At 34.2% G+C, this 18781-nt stretch overlaps 4 protein-coding genes and 1 non-coding gene across 5 annotated transcripts; 3 read left to right on the forward strand and 2 right to left on the reverse strand.

The window, feature by feature from the left end:
* The first annotated feature begins 1581 nt into the window (after positions 1-1581).
* Positions 1582-2933, forward strand: LOC146951505 (uncharacterized). Its single transcript, XM_085747503.1, has one exon. The coding sequence runs from the start codon at positions 1653-1655 to the stop codon at positions 2283-2285; it is 633 nt and encodes a 210-aa protein (XP_085603629.1). The 5' UTR covers positions 1582-1652; the 3' UTR covers positions 2286-2933.
* A 2161-nt stretch (positions 2934-5094) lies between these two features.
* Positions 5095-5166, forward strand: TRNAM-CAU (transfer RNA methionine (anticodon CAU)). Its single transcript has one exon. It is a non-coding gene; the product is annotated as a tRNA-Met (tRNA).
* Positions 5167-6271: 1105 nt separating this feature from the next.
* LOC146951507 (protein NUCLEAR FUSION DEFECTIVE 4-like) lies at positions 6272-8220 on the reverse strand. Its single transcript, XM_085748744.1, has 4 exons — positions 8139-8220; positions 7930-8094; positions 7674-7824; positions 6272-6949 (listed from the first exon to the last, which is right to left on the reverse strand). Exons 1-4 carry the CDS (start codon positions 8218-8220, stop codon positions 6484-6486), a joined length of 864 nt encoding a protein of 287 aa, XP_085604870.1. The 3' UTR covers positions 6272-6483.
* Positions 8221-9806: 1586 nt separating this feature from the next.
* On the reverse strand, positions 9807-11136 carry LOC146951508 (putative F-box protein At3g17490). The gene has a single exon (XM_085741604.1). The coding sequence runs from the start codon at positions 11134-11136 to the stop codon at positions 10384-10386; it is 753 nt and encodes a 250-aa protein (XP_085597730.1). The 3' UTR covers positions 9807-10383.
* A 2484-nt stretch (positions 11137-13620) lies between these two features.
* On the forward strand, positions 13621-14977 carry LOC146951509 (uncharacterized). The gene is made up of 4 exons (XM_085748745.1): positions 13621-13633; positions 13734-13831; positions 13998-14312; positions 14425-14977. The coding sequence occupies exons 1-4, from the start codon at positions 13621-13623 to the stop codon at positions 14677-14679; spliced, it is 681 nt and encodes a 226-aa protein (XP_085604871.1). The 3' UTR covers positions 14680-14977.
* Positions 14978-18781: the final 3804 nt, after the last annotated feature.

The following is an 18781-nucleotide window of genomic DNA, read 5'->3' on the forward strand; positions in this document are numbered from 1 at the left end:
GCCAACACAAGTTTTGGATTACTTTTTGTTCTTATTTTCACCTGCAATTTTACTTTGGAGAAATAAACATTAAATGTAGGATATGATTTTTTTACTTCTTTAAGAAACAATGGAACAAATTAAAAAGCATCTCACATGGCAACCGACACTGGTATCTGAAAGTAATATAATTTCACTGGCCAAAGTATTTATCATGTTGTGGGACCTTAATTGCTTGTTGTAACTGTTTCACGTATTAGGTAATTACGGTCTAACGAGTAACGACTATGATGTAGAGTAGTTTGACCAATTTTACATGGTTACTGTTTCATTTACGACGGGACGATCTACGTTAATGCATTAACGACACAAAATCTATTTTGCAGTTTGTGATGTTAAATCCTCTAATATTGAAACCATTATATTCTAATTAGATCAATAACCTTGCATTGACATGCCATTGATCCACACTGTATTTATTAGGCTAGGTTAGGTCCATTTAAAAGTACCTTTGGATTTAATTGTTTTTCCATTCATCTACGCTTCCTTTTTGGATACCTTTATAGGATTCAATTATAAGTCGTACAAAGTTAATTAGTGAATTTATAACTTATATAAGTGTTGTACATTGCAATGGCAGAGGATTAATGTGACAAATAATGGAAGAACAGTCATATTTAATTCATAAGTTTGCTATGCCTTGCATTCAGTTCAACACAAGTCCCAATCACAATATTTAATGTTAGGATTACCTGAATTTTTTTTCTTCAAAATATCAAAGTTGAAAATTCTCATTTGGTGCTTTCATCTCAACAACTACTACTACTACATACACTACCAAAAGAGTGGTAGGTTCCCACAAAACGCTACATAGACGGCACAACGTTGTCCACATGAAATTTCCATCACATTTTGGAGGAAATTAACATGTTATGTTACTTCAACATGGGTCACATTACATGGACCTTCCCTTCCCCTTCTAGACCTATTCTTGCTTTTTCTTTAGTCACTCTCAATCCCAATACGGCAGAAACTATATAGAATGTGTAAGTTAATACTCCCTCCGTCCCATAATACTTGACACAGTTGACCTTATTACGCATGCCAATACATAACTTTGAACTTAAATATCTTGAATAATATATTAAAAAAAATTATGAAAATTTGATATTTTGAAAATACTCATCGAGACGAATATAACGACATCTTACATAATATTATTTATCTTTGTATATTTGTAGAAAAATACGGTCAAAGTATATTAGGTCAAAATTGCACATTTTCAAATGGGTCATCTATTTCGGGACGGAGGGAGTAATATTGACCGTGCAATCTTACAGTTTGTAGACTCAGTCTTCACTTCAGATTTAGATTGTCAGCATTCATGCATGATACTATAATATATTTACCATATCCAAGATAAAAATAAAACAATATGATATCATAGTCTATTCATTTTGTTACAAAAAGCATATGACAAAAATTTAACAAGTCTAAAGTCTAAACTACTCCTCACACTTACACTTAATTTTATATTTGTTTTTACCACCCAACCCTTTTTTATATCTATAAATTCATAGATATAAGTCTTGAAGTAAGGTCAAACATAGTATTAACAATACAAAGTATCAAAGTTCACACTACTTCACACATATTCCATTAACTCAACAGCCATGGATTGGTTTTCATGGCTATCAAAAACCAACCTTGAGCCATCTCTTGTATATGAGTATGGCCTTGTCTTTGCACAAAACGAGCTTGAAGAAGAAGACATGTTTTACTTCAACCATGAGTTTCTACAAAGCATGGGAATCTCCATAGCCAAACACAGATTAGAAATTCTCAAGCTTGCTAAAAAAGACAAGAGAAAAAGTCCACACACAGTTGCAAAATTTGTAGCTGCAATCAAAAGGACAAAGAAGTACTTAGCTAACTATGTTAGGACTTTGACTCATACTGAAGAATCAGCACTTATGGTGATGCCAACTAGGCCTAATGGTGGATTTGGGAGAAGATGGAAGAGTGCTATAATGAAGAGGAACACACAATTTGTGGTGTCTAAGCAAGAGAAAATGTTTCTCACAAATGGAAGGTCTTCTTCCATGCCAAAAACAGTAGCTCCTGCTTTGTCTGGTGATCTTGATGGTTTTTCTAGTCCTGTTGTGTATCATTTCCAAAAGGAGCAAAAGATGGATGGAGATGATGGTGGTGATGGTAATAATGATAATCATGATGATGGTTATTGGTCTGCTGCTGTTGAAGAGATTAAGTGGGATACCATGTTTAAGGATCTAAAGCCAAACTAAAAGTTTTCTCGGATTTGGATTCTCTCCTTTCAAATACTCTCTACATCGAACCTGAATCCTCTACGGCTGCAGCCAATTTCCATTACATCCTCTCCGGTATCTCTTTGCCTCACTTAGTTCCTGTTGTTCTCTCTGTGTTAACACTCTTTGTTCTTTTGTGCTTGAGAGGAAGGAGTGGAAGTAGAGGATCCAGTTTCTGTTTTGAGTGCTTCCTCAAGAGAGATTTTCGATGAACCGCGAATTCTCTGCAGGCTCTCCAGAAAAACATCGGTTGTTGGATTAATTGAACGAAATTTCAGTCGTTAACTCAGTCTCTTCACCCAAATATCGGTCGTTGGATTTATTGAACTGTTTCTCAACCATTTGATGAGTTCAATGGTTTAATAGTTAGAAGAATTCAACTGCTAAATACAGTCAGGGAAGCTGCAGAGGACCGTCTTTACTTTAATTACATGTTTATGTCTTGATAGAGGAAAACTACATCTTAGAGTCATATGTTCTTGGCAGTGAAGTATTGAGGTAGATATTTAGTTTTGTAGCAATAAGTATATAATTTGAGTTGAGTTTGAGTCTGCTTGACTTGAGTTTATGCATTGTACTAAGTCTTATGTAGTGACAGTACATATTTACACAGTATATTTGATGTTATCTTGGTGTTTATGTCACTGAATAATTGAGCTCTTTTTACTAATCATCAAATTATGATATTTACTTCATTAAGCTAGAAAGACCCTAGGGAAACAACTTTCAAACCACAGAACAAAGTAATCAATCTCGGTCATTGATTTGCAATCAGACGGTTCAGATCACACATTCACTTAATCTATTTTTAACGATCTAGACCATTGATTTAAATTGGACAGTCGATGTAAACCCTTTGATTATTATTTGTAGTATGAAGCAGAAAAATGAAATTTAATAACTAAATTAAGCACTACAAAACAAGCTTCAAGAAAACGACGAAAATTGACGTCTTTGGTTGGTATTAATAATTATATCTCTTAAATGGATTATATTTGATAAATTATTGTGGAATCTACATGATTTTTAGGTAGCAAGCAAACTTGTGAATAGAGATCTCTACATTTTTTATTGGAGGCTTCAAATGATGAGACACCAAGACAGAGTTGGTTGGTTGTATGTTGAATTTCCAAAAGATATTCATTTATTGGAGGTGTACCAATGATTGTATACAACATTCAGAAAGAATTTTTTTTTTTACCTTATTTCAAATTGTATACAACTTTCAGAAAGAAAGAAAAAGGAAAAGGTGAAGGAAAAACAACTTGGGAATACTGTAAAGCATTAGCAGTAATTTATTTCAAATTACATCATAATATCATGGTATACATATACATATCATAAACTTATAGTTAAATATTGGGGCTCATAAAGCCAGAAGTACGCTTACAGTAGTCTCTAAATACTCTCATAGAATAATGGCTGCATAAATTTGGCAAGTTTTGTACATAGCAGACAATTTTGTCCAATCTCATTGATATGAAGTATGCGACAAACGAAATGAACCGCCAGCATAGAGCATTTGATATACCAGTCTTATTCTAACTGTCAAAACCATACTCTGGTACCAATTTCACATACACCAGCCAAAATCACAAAAGTGATTCTGAAGCAATCTGCAGCATAACATGTGAAGTTTCCTTGCAAGGAAAACATAAAAAAGCAAACCAATTGGATTTCCTAGCACCATGAAGCTTCTAATTATACCAAAATACTTCAAACCAAATAGCTCAGAAACAGTTGGAACCATTATAAATACTGTACTCCATACCACATCCCAAGTAATGCTGGTGCAGTATAAAGAGTTCCATCTAGAGCTGAAGCATAAAGCAAAAATGTTATGATCATAATTACTTATGTACTTGTCATGATGATACATAACCTCATCAATATATGCTCTTACCAAGTATATATGGGAAGCGAAGCTATGAAGTACAAACACTAACACCAGACATGACACATACGAACAGCGTGACAAAAAATCTATAATGGGAAGTCCTTGTACAATTAAAATATTGTTTCCGTTAAATATGACTCATTCGTTACAAGCAGGAAGATGCTCGAGCATTACGGAGCGAGGCTGCCCTTTGGGCTTGGCCCATTCATTTATTGGCATATGACTATAAGGGTCCTTACTCCTTCACATGACCTTATCAACTTAGAACCGACACTTAACATTAAAAATGTATTTGATGTACACATCACAGACACATGTAGTGACATTCAATTTCTTTCATTTATAAATTATTGTCAGTGTCGACGTATAAGTGTCATGTCTGATATGCCATCATGTGCTTCATTGGATTTATCAGATTCCCTATAGTTAGGAGAATCACGTAGTCAAGGGACCACAGCTATTGGATGACTAGTATGCTGAATCCACCAAATCAATTTTAAAACAAAACTAGTGATCAGAAGAACTTCATTCAGCCGAAACTCATGTGGTTAATGACTTAACGACACCAAAAGATAAATAGTTTGATAGAACCCAATTTTAACCTAAGTGGTGGAATAATATTTTTGTCGGAATTTACTTACTCATGGAGTCATGGTCGAACTCCGGAGTTTCAAGGTCCCTTCTCCGAGAACCAGAGGGTTAACACCGACAAAAATAACACTTCATTCAACAGCCGAGATCAAACACTGCAAAGAATTTAATTACAAAAATAACTCCATAAAACAATTAAAATGATTAACAGTTCCCAGCAAAACAATGGGGGCTAAAAAGTAGAGACAAGACGGAAACCTATAGGTATTTGTAATATTTATTTGAATAGATAAACAACAAATCAGAGTGGCGCAGCGGAAGCGTGGTGGGCCCATAACCCACAGGTCCCTGGATCGAAACCAGGCTCTGATAAAATTTTGTTTTGATTTTTAACCTAGAATTGGAAGAAGGATTTTGTGGTGTTAAAAAAGAATTTATTTTTAATTCTAGGTGTTGGAGAACATTCAATTGTGTTCTCAAAATAGTAGCTATGTTTGGTGATTTTTGGCACTTGGGTTTGGATGTTTTTGAGTGAGAGTTCTTGGTGATGGGTTTGGTTATGAGTTCCTTTCAAATTTCATATGTGGTTGGGCTAAATATTAGTGTTATGGAAAATAACGGTTTGTTCAAATTTCACTATGCCAGCGGGCTTTAATCGAATGGACTCCCAACAGATAATTAAATATTAACAAATGAAGCACTGTCACAGACATGGATTCCGGATACTTCAGCACCGGTAAAACTTTGAAAAAATGGATTAGTTGAAAGTAATCACATGTGTCAGTGTTGTGTTTGTGTTCAACCCAGACACGTTTCAGACACTAGAATGCCTTGCATCTGCAGCCAAACATCCACTGTTGGATTTATTGAACTGCCTTTCAATCATTTGATTAATTCAACTGCTGAATATTGTTAGGGAGGTTGCAGAGGATCTATTGGCTGAACATGCCTCCTTTACTTCATTGAGCCTTTTCACTGAATCATCAAATTATTATGTTTACTTCATTTAGCTAGAAAGTTCCTTGGGATAGATATATACATGATGCCTATATGCTTAAGGCAGTGTCTGCAAAATCTGAGACTGGCTTACTGCATAATCAGCTTCGTTTGTAGCATCACATGATATTTTTTTTGAGTTAATTTAGAACTTGTAGGACTTATAATATATGTGAAACTCGTAAGAATCATAAATACCAAATCCAAAGGAGTTTGTTGGCAAGTTAATTCACAAGTGAGGAGTCTTCTTTATGAGTAATATGGCAAATTCAATTAGTTTAAGAATTGAACAGTGAGCTGCATATATGGATATGCAGTCAAAATTTTGATGTTGATGGAATTATGCTGCATACCATGAGATAAAATTTTGGCTCATTTCAATTTGTATACAATTTTCAGGAAAAAAAGACAAGTGGAAAATTTGTATACAATAATGTAAAGCACTATAAGTAATTTCAAACTACAATATTATATTATGGTATGGCATATATAAATCATAGGCTTCTATTTACATATTGGTATGTGTATGTTCATTGAGCTACATCCAAAAAACTCTTGATCATATTCTCGGAGTCACAAAAAGAACAAAAAATTACTGTGTCTAAGGCTCAGAACTTTTTAGCAGTAGTACATAAAAGCCATAAATATGCTTAGAGTAGTCTTTATATCCTCATTGAACAATTTTACACAATCTCATTGATTTGAAGTTTGAGACAGACGAAATGAACCGCCGGCATACAGCATTTGGTATACAGGTCTTATTCTAAGTGTCAAAATTATACTCAAAATGGTACCAATTCCACATACACCAGCCAAAACAAGAAAAGTGATTCTAAAACAATTTGCACTGTAGCAGGCGGAGTTTCCTTGCTTCGCCGCTTCAGTATCATACAAATTTTCAGCAAGGAAAACTGAAAAAAGAAGGGCACCAATTGGATTTCCTAGCATCATGAAGCTACTAATTACACCAAAGTGCTTCAAACCAAAAAGCTCAGAAACAGTTGGGACCATTATAGAATATTGAACTCCGTAGCACATCCCAAGTAAAGCTGTTGCAGCATAAAGAGTGCCATATAGAGCTGAAGCATAGAGCAAAAAGGCTATGATCATTATTACTTGTATAATTGTCATCCAAAATGTTCTAGGCAGTGTTTTCAACCTGTCATGATGATAACCTAATGAGTATATGCTCACACCAAGTATATAAGATACTAACAAACATCACAAGTCCATTAAAATTATGTTAATAAGCTACCATCATTCATAACAACTTCATGATAAGTGCAAAATAAAGAGAGTATTGTGTTTGAAGCTATGAAACAAAGACACCGACATCAGACATGAAACGTATATGAACATTGCAACAAAAATATTATAACTGGAAGTCCTTGCGAGTAATGTTTCTGTTTGAGTATATGAATCATATTCACTAATAAGTGGGTATGCGCTCGAGTGTAACATAGCAAGTTTTCCCTTTGGGCTTGGCACATTTATTTGGTGGGTTACAACTAGGAGGGTTGGCGGAGTGGGGGCGAAGCCCCTCTACGGTAGTTCGGGGGTAAAATTGTAAGTTGGACTATGGTATTTAAATAAAGATTTGTACTATGTAATCCTAAGCATTGCATAATAGGAAACTACAACAGTTGCTCTATTGTTGAAGACATATGTACAACTGGCTGAACTCTTGGATCAATCATTGTGTTCTTGTGTGTTTATTTATTTTCTTACTTTAGAGCCATATTTGATATTCTAAGCAAGGAGGATAGAGCTACTATTCATACAAGCTCAGTGCAGAGTTGGGAAGTAGCTGCTTAAAAATCAAAACTATTTGATGTTATTTGAAGTCATAAATTGTATAGTCTATTACTTGTTAAATAAGATACCTAACAAAGTGTTCAGAAACAGCACCAGCGCCTAGACGACCGATAAAATTGCAAAAGCTGAAGACTGAGAGCAATATGGTTGTATCTTCTACACCGAAAGAAGCTCCTATTTGAGCCAAATTATTGAGAACAGTTACTCCTGAGCCAACCCCTAAAGAATAAGCAAACCAAAGTAGCCAAAAATCAGCTTTAACTAAATATATTTAATTTCTTTGAAAAACAAAATATATTTCAAATGAGGATGAAGCATAGCTACCAGAACATAGGACAAGTTGGAAACAAAGGACAGAACCAACAAGAAGCAAAGCCCAAGGAGGGAATTTGTTGCAGGCAATACCAGGTAGCAGACCAAAGTTTTCTCCAACATCATTGGCCACTCCAAGAATAGTCACTTGTTGTTGATTGAGACCCAACACATTTTTGAGAGCAGATGAGTAGAGTGGAATGGAAAGTTGTATGCATTACCAGCAGCTATTTGAATCCAAACTGCAGCAGCTAGACCCACCCATGGTGGTCTGCTACCACCTTTAAGAACAAGATTCGACATTTTCCTATCAAAGTTATCTTGGCTTTGGCCGAATAGACCAAATGAGCTATGAAGCATAAACACAGGCACCAGACACAATAAATAGAATTGGCGTTGATTGTTGAAGGGGGCAGTAATCCATGAATGCAATGCTTGTAGATCACTGAACCTATGACTATGCTAAGTTTTTTAAATAGAATTGGTGTAATCTGAAATTTCAAGTCTTGAAAGTGTTTTGCCTTTTCCATTTTAGGCTAAGTTTTTCTAGTTTGAATGTCATCATCATCATGCCAATGCTTTCAGTATAACCAAACAGTCCAAACCTAACCTTCCAGTCACTAACCTATGACTTTGAATGACATCTCATTTGTCCGGTCTTTGCGTCTTTTTTTTTAATAATAGAAAGTTTAGGTGATTTAGATCTCGAAGTTTAGCTAACACAGTAGACTTAAAGAGCAATAAAAGAGATATGAGTAACTTTCTTACCAATTAGACCAATCGTCTCTGCTATGTGTACTAAAGCTTGCTACATACAAGTTTTAAAAACATGGGTGTTCAGGTGTCATTTTTTACAAGGATTTAATTGACATGCACCAACACGTTAGAAAAAATTATATAGTTAATCGATTACATTCATTGAATTGTTAAAAACATTTGACTTTAAACAAATCTATCTTAAACGTTAGAGGAGTATGACTTAATGCTTCTTAGGAGTATAACTTACTGGCACCAAATTGATTACATTCATTGAATTGTTAAAAAGGAAATGCTTGTTATAGCGAAAACTAATTTCACGAACCTTCGTGACATGTTAAAACACTGACCCTTTTATTTTTGGCAATCGCATGTATGATAAGTGTGAGCCATATTTTTTTTATTGTTGTCATTGCAATTTCCAATTCGTGATACATTCGCGAGAATATTCATCGTGATATATAGCATTACCATTGTTAAAAGCATTTGACTTTAAACAAATCTATCTGAAAATTTGTTTATATTCAAGAGGTAAAAATGTACTCCCTCCGGTCACTATTATAAGCAAAATTTCACCTTTTAGATACATTGAATAATAAATGTATCTAGACTTTATTATAGACTAAATACATTAATTATTCAATGTATCTAAAAAGTCAAATTTTGCTTATAATAGTGACCGGAGAGAGTACATGTAAATGATATCACTCTGTAGAAGAATTCAATTGAAGGATTTGTCTATTTTATCTAATTGTGTACAAGATCACTCTGAAATTTCACCATCTTGATTCATGAACCATAGAATATAAAAGTAAAATAATAAAGCACAAACTTAATCATAGTGGCATAGATATTTGAAGCATAACAAATTGAAATTGAATTTCAAACAAATATATGTTACTTATTCAATTATAATGTTCTCCTCATATAAGTTATTTCTACATAAAATTGGAGACAGTTCAATAAAAGGCAAATTAAAAGAGAATGAACTTTGAATATTAAAATTGATAAGGCAACAGTATTCCTTTTTTCTAAGCAAATAACGAAGTACTACACAAAATAACTTTGAAGCAATAATATTCATAATTATTAAATACTTTCTTAATTTCTCATTAATATTTATGATCTGAGGGATTTACAAACCACTTTATATTATACAAAAGTAAAATTCTAATAAACACAATCCTAAAATTCCTAGGTGCAAACACGAAAAACGAATTACTTATTTATTCCACCAATCGAGAGAAGACTTTTCTTGTAAATTGCAATATTATAAGAATGTGCTTTTTTAACACCAACTTCTTCGGCCTTCTGGGTACCTAAATTGAAAGAAACTAGTCGGTCATCTTTTTTCTGGAAAAATATATCACCATTTTTTCCTGGACCGATAAAATACTTAATGTCGGACAGTGGTCCAACAACAAAGAGTTTAGTCCACGATTCCTTCACACCAAGTTCGCCCAAAATTGATATGTGAAAAATAGGTGTATTTGAATAATACCATGAGATTGAAGAAAGGGATCTATTAAGCACCACCAATCGTCTTTCCACCAAGCCAAGATAAAAATCTGTATCTATGTCAGATTGTACGTCTATGGGTATAGGTGTTGTAACAAACATCTCATTGCTAAAGTCACATGAAACTAAAATATGTTCATCGCGATTTTCACTTTCATACCACCAATGAGACATTCCATCAATGTTCAAAAGTCAATATGAACCACTTTCATCATGATTAGGCATATTGATATCAAGTTTACTCCAAGAGTTACACCTTAGGCTATAAATCTCCCATTCAGGTTCATAAGATATTTCATTCCATGGAACATCTTCGGGTTGCATATCGAGACGTTCAAGTTCTTGGTCACTCATTGTAGTAAATTGCATGTACCTAATAATTTTAAAGTCATCTTTGATATGGTCATAACCAAACCCATGAGGATCTTTTGATGCCAGCACCCGATAAGGTGGTACAGCCTCGAGAGAGCTGGTAGGAATGACTTTGTATTCATTGGTAGTTGGGTTCCACAATACAAGTGGATATCCCATAAGGCAAATAGTTCCAGTAACAGGGTCACAACCATAATAATCACTAGTATTAAAATCAAAGAAAGAGTTTTCCTCTTGAATTGGATTTGGAAAGTCTAATTTTACTTGATTCTCATACCTATCACCAGAAAGCAAATAGGAAGAGCAATGAATAGAAAACTCAGGACCATAATAATCAGAGGGGACAATCTCACATTCAACCTCGTATAAGAGGACAGATGTATCATTGTAATCAGAGTGAGGAATTGATAAAAAATTAGTGCGGAAACAAGAGTTTTCAAATAAGAGAGCCCATGGCTTACATACGCATTCAAATCGTTTAAAAGATTTTAATGGAAGTTTTGACAGAATAGAGAATACAAGATCGTTGGGTATGTGATTCCTAACCTTTTTTTCACTTACAGATTTGGTCATCTTCAAAAATATTGTAGCAAAAGTGCTGATGAATTCAATTGTAGTTGGATTTTTTTTGCGACCTGTATTTAAACAAAAGAATACTTAATCGAGAAGTAAATGCATTGTAATTTTTTTTACACCAAAAAAATATTTATATTTTATTTATAGACATATTTAATCACTTTATGTAACATCCCAGACTGCTTTCAAGATTGCCGACTAACCCCACAAACCAACATGAGTCTTTTCAGCATGCTTTGTCCTCACTCACATGACCTACCGGGTAACACCCACAACGTGGCTTTCGATATCCCATCAGTTGGATACGAAAGGTTCCCGCCAGTTGGAACGGGCACTATCCGTAAGGATGACCCCACGTTAATAAGAGGAACCGAATCACATCGGAATGAGAGGGATCCGGAGGCCGTGTAGGTATGGGACTACATGGTTGAAGGAAGGCTTATAAGAATTGTTAGGTACTACCCATATCAACAAGATGCATCTTCTTTTCGGTAGCCCATTCCATAAGAACTCCACAGTTAAGCGTGCTTGGCTTGGAGTAGTACTAGGATGGGTGACCTACCGGGAAGTTTCCCGGTAAGCATGTGAGTGAGGACAAAGCATGCTGAAAAGACTCGTGTTGGTTTGTGGGGTTAGTCGGCAATCCTAAAAGCAGTCTGGGACGTTACTAAATGGTATCAGAGCAGACCTCTCCCAGTACGGTGTGGTTCGGGGACGAACCAGGCGGAAGCTGGTGGGCATCTAACACCCACAACGTGGCTTTCGATATCCGGTCAGTTGGATACGAAAGGTTCCCGCCAGTTGGAACGGGCACTATCCTTAAGGATGACCCCACGTTAATAAGAGGAACCGAATCACATCGGAATGAGAGGGATCCGGAGGCCGTGTAGGTATGGGACTACATGGTTGAAGGAAGGCTTATAAGAATTGTTAGGTACTACCCATATCAACAAGATGCATCTTCTTTTCGGTAGCCCATTCCATAAGAACTCCACAGTTAAGCGTGCTTGGCTTGGAGTAGTACTAGGATGAGTGACCTACCGGGAAGTTTCCCGGTAAGCATGTGAGTGAGGACAAAGCATGCTGAAAAGGTAAGCATGTGAGTGAGGACAAAGCATGCTGAAAAGACTCGTGTTGGTTTGTGGGGTTAGTCGGCAATCCTGAAAGCAGTCTGGGACGTTACACTTTAATACTTAAATAAGAAATAATATTAATTCCGTAAAATTCCGTAAAAAACAATAAGCAATTTTAGACCCAAAATAAAAAGAAATAACATTAATTTGATCAACAAAATAATATAACTAGCATTTATAATTCGGATTCTGTATTCCTCTTTTATCTCATCATCGTGACCAATTTATTGATTTTTTGTTCATTTTATATTACATTAATAATAATAATAATATGAATTGTTTACATTTTTTATGAGAGGATGAAATTTTCGCAATTAAAATTGGATATATTTTAATGGACATCGATTGACTATATACAAAATGTAAAATTTAAAGTCATTTTGCAGTTTCATCGCCTTGTAAAAAAAAATATCATTACTTTTCATATAAGTATTCTTTGTTTTTTAAAGTCTATTTCAGTTAAATCTTACTTACTAAAGCTTGTCAGGTCAAGCTAACCTTAACCTTAACCCTAAAGTTAACGTTTTTCCGCTCATTCTAAAGCATTTATGTCGAAGCTTGACCTCCTCACCTTTAATACACACCATAAAGTCATTTCATTACAGGTTGTAGTAACTGCCATTTATAACACGATTGCATATTATTTTAATTTTTGAAATAGAATAACACACGATTGCTGTATTAATTGTCATCCCAAATTAGACCTGTGAATTACATACAAAATTGTATAATGGAAATAAAATAAGACACAATCAATTGTATATTGATTAGCATTAAAACCACACGATTGAAAATTTCTTTTAAAAACAAATGAGGCCACACAGTTGCATATAAAAAAAACAGCACCTTTTGCATATTAAAAGAAAACCACACAGTTTGCATAATGGAAATAAAATAACACACAATCAATTGTACATTAACTAGCATTATTGTATAATGGAAATAAAATAACACACAATCAATTGTATATTAACTAAAACCACATGGTTGAAAATTTCTTTAAAAAAAAAAGGGAGGCCACACGGTTGCATATAAAAAAAACAGCACCTTTTGCCTATTAAAAGAAAACCACACGGTTTGCATAATGGAAATAAAATAACACTCAATCAATTGTACATTAATTAACATTATTGTATAATGGAAATAAAATAACATCCAATCAATTGTAAATTAACTAGCATTAAAACCACAAGGTTGAAATTTTCTTAAAAAAAAAAACGGCCACACGGTTGCATATTAAAAAAAACAGCACCGTTTGCAAGTTAAAAAAAACCACACGGTTTGCATATTAAAATCAGTCTATAAAATCAGCCTCATTTCTCCTTCCATTATTCTATCGTTGATTCCAATGGAGGGTCGTGGTATTGAAACTCTGCTGTCCAGGTGCTACGATTATTTTTCTCACAATTACGACGTGTTTTAATATCTTTTCCTATTTTTTAAACCTTTATGATGTTGCAGGTCCTTTGCTCAAAAATCCAGCTTCATCCTTTGAAAGTGCTGTCAACAAGTATTGTGTGAAGTTTATGACGTACATAGTCGAGTATGATGTTGAAGAGGTGAAGATGATTTTGTCTGACATGTTTCATATTTTTTTGTTATCTGTAATGGTTCTAATCGTTTTTTTTTTGTTGCATCAGGGGGGGCTGTTATGCTACCGAACATGTTCACGAACGACTTTGTGGACCAAGTTCAACGATTTGCGACTTTGATTGATGCAAAGAGCAATCAATTCGAGGTGGGTCTGTGTTTTTCTCCAAGGGATGGAAATCCTTGCGTGATTTTTATGGGATCAGCTTGGGTGCTTGGGTTTCTCTTATATTTGTGGATCAAATGAAGTTCGTGATTAAACTGAAAGATAGGTTTGGCAAAGTGATTAAGCCTCCCAAATTTGATCCTCCTATGCATTTTATGATTGACAAAACAAATGTCAAGACAACTTTTGATCCTAATCTCCCCCATTTCACTCCTTTGATTTCTTATCATCACAATGTCAACAACTTTCATATAGAGTGTGTGAAGAAGTTAAGTGAATTTGATGTATCCAAGGGTTTTTTTGTATGGAAAATGTTTGTTGTGAGAATATTTATATTTACCAACGCCTGTCTTTTTTTGTTAGGTTGTTGACATGTTGATTTATTTTTCGTGTTAGGTGCTGATTTATGAAGGAGAAGTTGCACAGATGATGGATATCGGAACTACTTCTATCAAGTTGGTGGATGATTGGGGAAATGGCTGGGATTGCGTGTTGATTTTTGGATTTACTCCATACCAACACGCCATGATTGGTGGGCAGTGGAAGCGTTTTGTGGATGCTCGCAGACTTCGAGAAGGGGTTCAGATCAAACTTGGTGTGTCAATGGCTGGAGAGAATGATACAATCTATTTAACTGTCATTGCTGGTTAGGATTGGAGGGTGCGGATGGTTTATTTTTGATGGAATTTTCCAGTTTATTTTTATGTTTTCCCTTTCTGTTTTTTTCCTTTGCGTTTTCTTTTTATGGAATGTAGTATGCTTCATCTTTTATGATTTCTTTTTGTTTTGTCAATCAAAAACTATGATGCTTTAGTTCTTGACTATCATTGTGACGAAGTATCATCTTGCCTTCTTATATACGCTAATTTAAATTAAAGAGATCTTTTCATATTTTACCTTGCATCCTTCTCTCATTGTTGTTATATATATTACAATAAAAACCTTACCAAGTAATTTCAGATTCACATGAATTCGGAAATATTTAGGACGTTGCATATCTCTATGGTATGATTATAGAATATTTTTCAATGAATTATATATTAACAGTCATTAATAACATACAGTCGCAAATTTTCTTAAGGAAAAAAAAACACGGTTGCAAATTAAAATAATATGGTTCAAGTCAAATTGAAATGGCATCATATTTAATGTTCTACATTAATTTTGCACGTTCAGTATCTTTCTGATATGATTATAGAATATTTTTCAATCAATTATATATTAACTGTCATTAATAACACACAGTTGCAAATTCATTTAAAAAAAACGGTTGCAAATTAAAATAATATGGTTCAAGTTAAATTGGGATGACACCATATTTTAAGGTTCTCCGTATATTTTGCACGTTGAGTATCTTTCTGGTATGATTGTAGAATATTTTTTAATCAACTATATATCAACTATATATTAACTAGCATTAATGACACACGGTTGAAAATTTTTTTAAGAAAAAAAGCAGCGCTGTTTTATCTTGGTTTTCGGGTGTCAAACATTGATTACGTTTGAACCTTTTAAACCGGTGATATCTCATTTTTCTTGGGAAGGGAAAAAGTAAGCAAAACCCTTGAGAATCGAGGTCCGGGAGTTGTTTTCGCTACGGGAAGGTGTTAGGCACCCATAACGACTATAGTATCCTATAGGAACCGTCTTTGATTTCTACGCGCGCGCTTTATTTTTAAATGCTATTTTGAAATGTTATTTACACCTAGAATTTACCAAATGAAGAATTGGAGGGAGAAGAATGTTTTTGGATTTTTGTTTTAGTTGAATTGAAGGAATTTGGTTCCTTGCCTACGTACCCGTTTAAGGGATCAAATCCACCGTAGTTCTCTTCCAAAAATGTTTTTGTTTTCGTTGGTTGATTTTAAGTTTGAAAATTGGAGTTTGAAGAATAGAAAGAGGCCTCAAGGGCATGAGATTATGAAATCGTGAAGTTGAATTAGTTATTTGCAAAATGTGGTCTAAACATGATTATTTTTCATTGAAATTTGATTAAGAAAATGAAAAAGGAAAATTCAATGGGATTTTGATCCCAAGGTTTATTTTGAAAATGATTTGAATGAAGTTTGTTCAAGTTTTTTGGAAAATGATTTTTCTAAGTATAAAGCCTAAACATTCATCTAAACATACAATCCTAAACATACATCTAAACATGCATATTTTAGCTATATACCTAAAGTGGTGTGTGTGCATGTGTCGGTGCTTGTGTCGGTGTACATTATTAGAGTCCATTGTCCTTATTACATCATGCCCTAGATACATTCTATGGTCTTGCAAGAAAAGTAAATGACATGAAAGTAAAGTACAAAGGAAAATCCTAAGTGTTACATTCTAAGTATTAATATGGGAATTAAAGTGCAAGAAATGAAACTATAATGGAAAAATGAAGTATGCTTGTGGAGATGCATGAAACATGAAACAAAATGGTTAGTGGCATAAGGAATAATAAAGATTGAAATAGATGCAAGTGAAATAGCATAGGAAAGTAATGAAACTTGACAAAAAGTAACAAAATCTTAGCACACAAAAGTGGTAAAATGTGCCTAAACTTTGTCATAAAATTCACACAAACATAAGGCCTATAATTTTCATACCATGACAATCTTCAAAGAGTTTTATTTCAGCTATGACATGAATATTATAAGACAATATTAAACCAAGAATTATGACACATTTTAAGCACATTTCACACTTTATTTCCACAAACAATTGTTTACATGGCTTGTAAAACAAGTAACTATCCACAACACATTAACATTCAGTAGAAAACACATTAAACGCAGATATAAGCTCATCACAAATTCACATATCATAAAACAATAGCATGTGCCAAGAATTAGAATCAAGATCATGCCAAAATCTCACAAAAAATTAGCAAAAAGTGACACAAAATCACAAGAAAGTTCCACATATATTTTTACCAACTTTTTAACATGCCAAAATGTCATAAGAAACAACTTTCAAATATCAAAAATAATTGCAAGAGAGTTCACAAATTTTTGGAAGTTTTTAACAAGATTTTTTTAACAAAAAATGAAAAAAAAGAATTTAACAAAGAACAAATTATTTCCTCATAGCTTTGATCAATGCTTAACGTGTGAACACATCAAGATTCATCAAAAATATCAAGAAAATCATTGGACAATTTTTAGGAATTTTTTTAAAGGCTTTTGGCATCACAGGGGTGTAATTAGCAAGAAATTAACTAAAACGTACAGAAAAGGGGGGTGTAAACAGCATACTGGAAAAAAGAAGGCATTTTGGGCTGCAGGATGGGACCAAGGAAAGTTGGACCGGTTCAGGAACGGGTCGGTTCAACCGAACCGGTCCAACAAGAATAGCATACTAGCAGCGCTGCTGCTCTTCTCTTCTCCTTTCATTCATTCTTCTTTTTTTTTACCAAAAACATGTTCATGCTCAAAGTTCCCACAACACATAGATCCAAACATTCAAATTCAGCACTTTTGAAACACAAGTTCTTGAATGAAAATCACAACAAGGCAAGGATTAACATGGTTACCTCTTACACAAATTGGAGAATACTTCTTGCTTGCTTATTCCTCCTTCTTGTTCGATCTCCCTTTGATTTGAATGGTTCCTTTGCTCTTTTCGATCCCAGCCTTGCTTCCTTCCCTCTTCACGTTTTGTTCCTCTTCGAAAATGGCTTATGTGTTGATGTTCTTGATTTGTTCTTGTTGCGCCATTCTTTCTTCTTCTTTTCTCACTTCAATTTCGGTTTTGGAATGGATGTGATGGTGATGATGATGATTGTGATTGTGTTGAGGGTTGAATGCAGATTTTGAAGATGTTGTTGATGCCAAAAGATGAATCCAGAATTGAAATGATGAAGGTTGTTGTTAGTTGTTGAAGGTTTGGTTATGGAGAATTGGTGAAGGTTGAAGATGAAGTTGTAATGATTTTGTGGTTGTTTATGGTGGTTATGGAGGTTAGAGGAGTTAGTTAGGGTGGAGGAGAAAGTTTGTTGTGGTGGTTTGAAAGTTGGTTATGGTGGTGGAGTGGTGGAGAAAAAGTGGTTATGGTGGTGGTGATGAGTGGCCACGTGATGGAGAAGAAAAGAGGGAAAGAGGAAAAAATTGTTTTGTGATTTTTGTGGAATTTTGTAAAAAATGATTGATTATGAAATTTTGACTATGGGTTTGACTTATATAGGTGATGTGGTAAGCCTTGGGCCAATTGGAATGAGACATGTGGCACTAGACTTGTAACAAACTCTTAAGGACCAATAGCATTTGGACACATGGCACTTGGACTCTAACAAACTTAAAAAGGGATTAAAATGTAAATAATAAAAGTGCGAGGACTAAAATGAAAAATTAAAACGAAAATTGAATTGAAAAAGTAAATTGGAAATTAACGTAAAGCGAGACGATTAAAACAACAAAGCAGATTAAAATGAAACAGAAATATTATGTGAAATGACCAAAATGCCCCTAGGGGCTTAAAACGACTAAAAATGACTCAGATGAAATTTTAAAGTGGATTTTTAACAGGAAATTAAAGCAAGAACTTATACAAGACCCAGAGACAATTTTTAGAATTTAAACAGGGTTTTAACACATGAAAAGACTAAAATGCCCCTAGGGGCAAAACTGACTAAAAATGACTTCAAACGCAATTTTTAAAATGGATTTTGACATAGAATTGAAATGAAGACTTATTCAAACTATTTGAAAGGACTCAAACAAATTTTTAAAAGATTTAAAGAAATTTTGACATAGGAAATGACTAAAAT

This window comes from Medicago sativa, chromosome 2 (assembly GCF_051527215.1).
Source record: "Medicago sativa cultivar Bolivia chromosome 2, Bolivia_mono, whole genome shotgun sequence".
In the NCBI taxonomy this organism is placed as follows: domain Eukaryota; kingdom Viridiplantae; phylum Streptophyta; class Magnoliopsida; order Fabales; family Fabaceae; genus Medicago; species Medicago sativa.

What these genes read in the sequence shown, in the direction of transcription:
- LOC146951505 (XM_085747503.1), top strand. Translation starts at nt 1,653, where the DNA reads ATGGATTGGTTTTCATGGCTATCAAAAACCAACCTTGAGCCATCTCTT.
- LOC146951507 (XM_085748744.1), bottom strand. Translation starts at nt 8,220, where the DNA reads ATGTCGAATCTTGTTCTTAAAGGTGGTAGCAGACCACCATGGGTGGGT. An exon ending in TTGGATTCAAATAGCTGCTG is followed by an intron (nt 8,095 to 8,138) that starts GTAATGCATACA and finishes CATCTGCTCTCA; the next exon opens with AAAATGTGTTGGGTCTCAAT. An exon ending in CCAACTTGTCCTATGTTCTG is followed by an intron (nt 7,825 to 7,929) that starts GTAGCTATGCTT and finishes CTTATTCTTTAG; the next exon opens with GGGTTGGCTCAGGAGTAACT.
- LOC146951508 (XM_085741604.1), bottom strand. Translation starts at nt 11,136, where the DNA reads ATGACCAAATCTGTAAGTGAAAAAAAGGTTAGGAATCACATACCCAAC.
- LOC146951509 (XM_085748745.1), top strand. An exon ending in TCGAGTATGATGTTGAAGAG is followed by an intron (nt 13,832 to 13,997) that starts GTGAAGATGATT and finishes TGATGCAAAGAG; the next exon opens with CAATCAATTCGAGGTGGGTC. An exon ending in AGAAGTTAAGTGAATTTGAT is followed by an intron (nt 14,313 to 14,424) that starts GTATCCAAGGGT and finishes TTTTCGTGTTAG; the next exon opens with GTGCTGATTTATGAAGGAGA.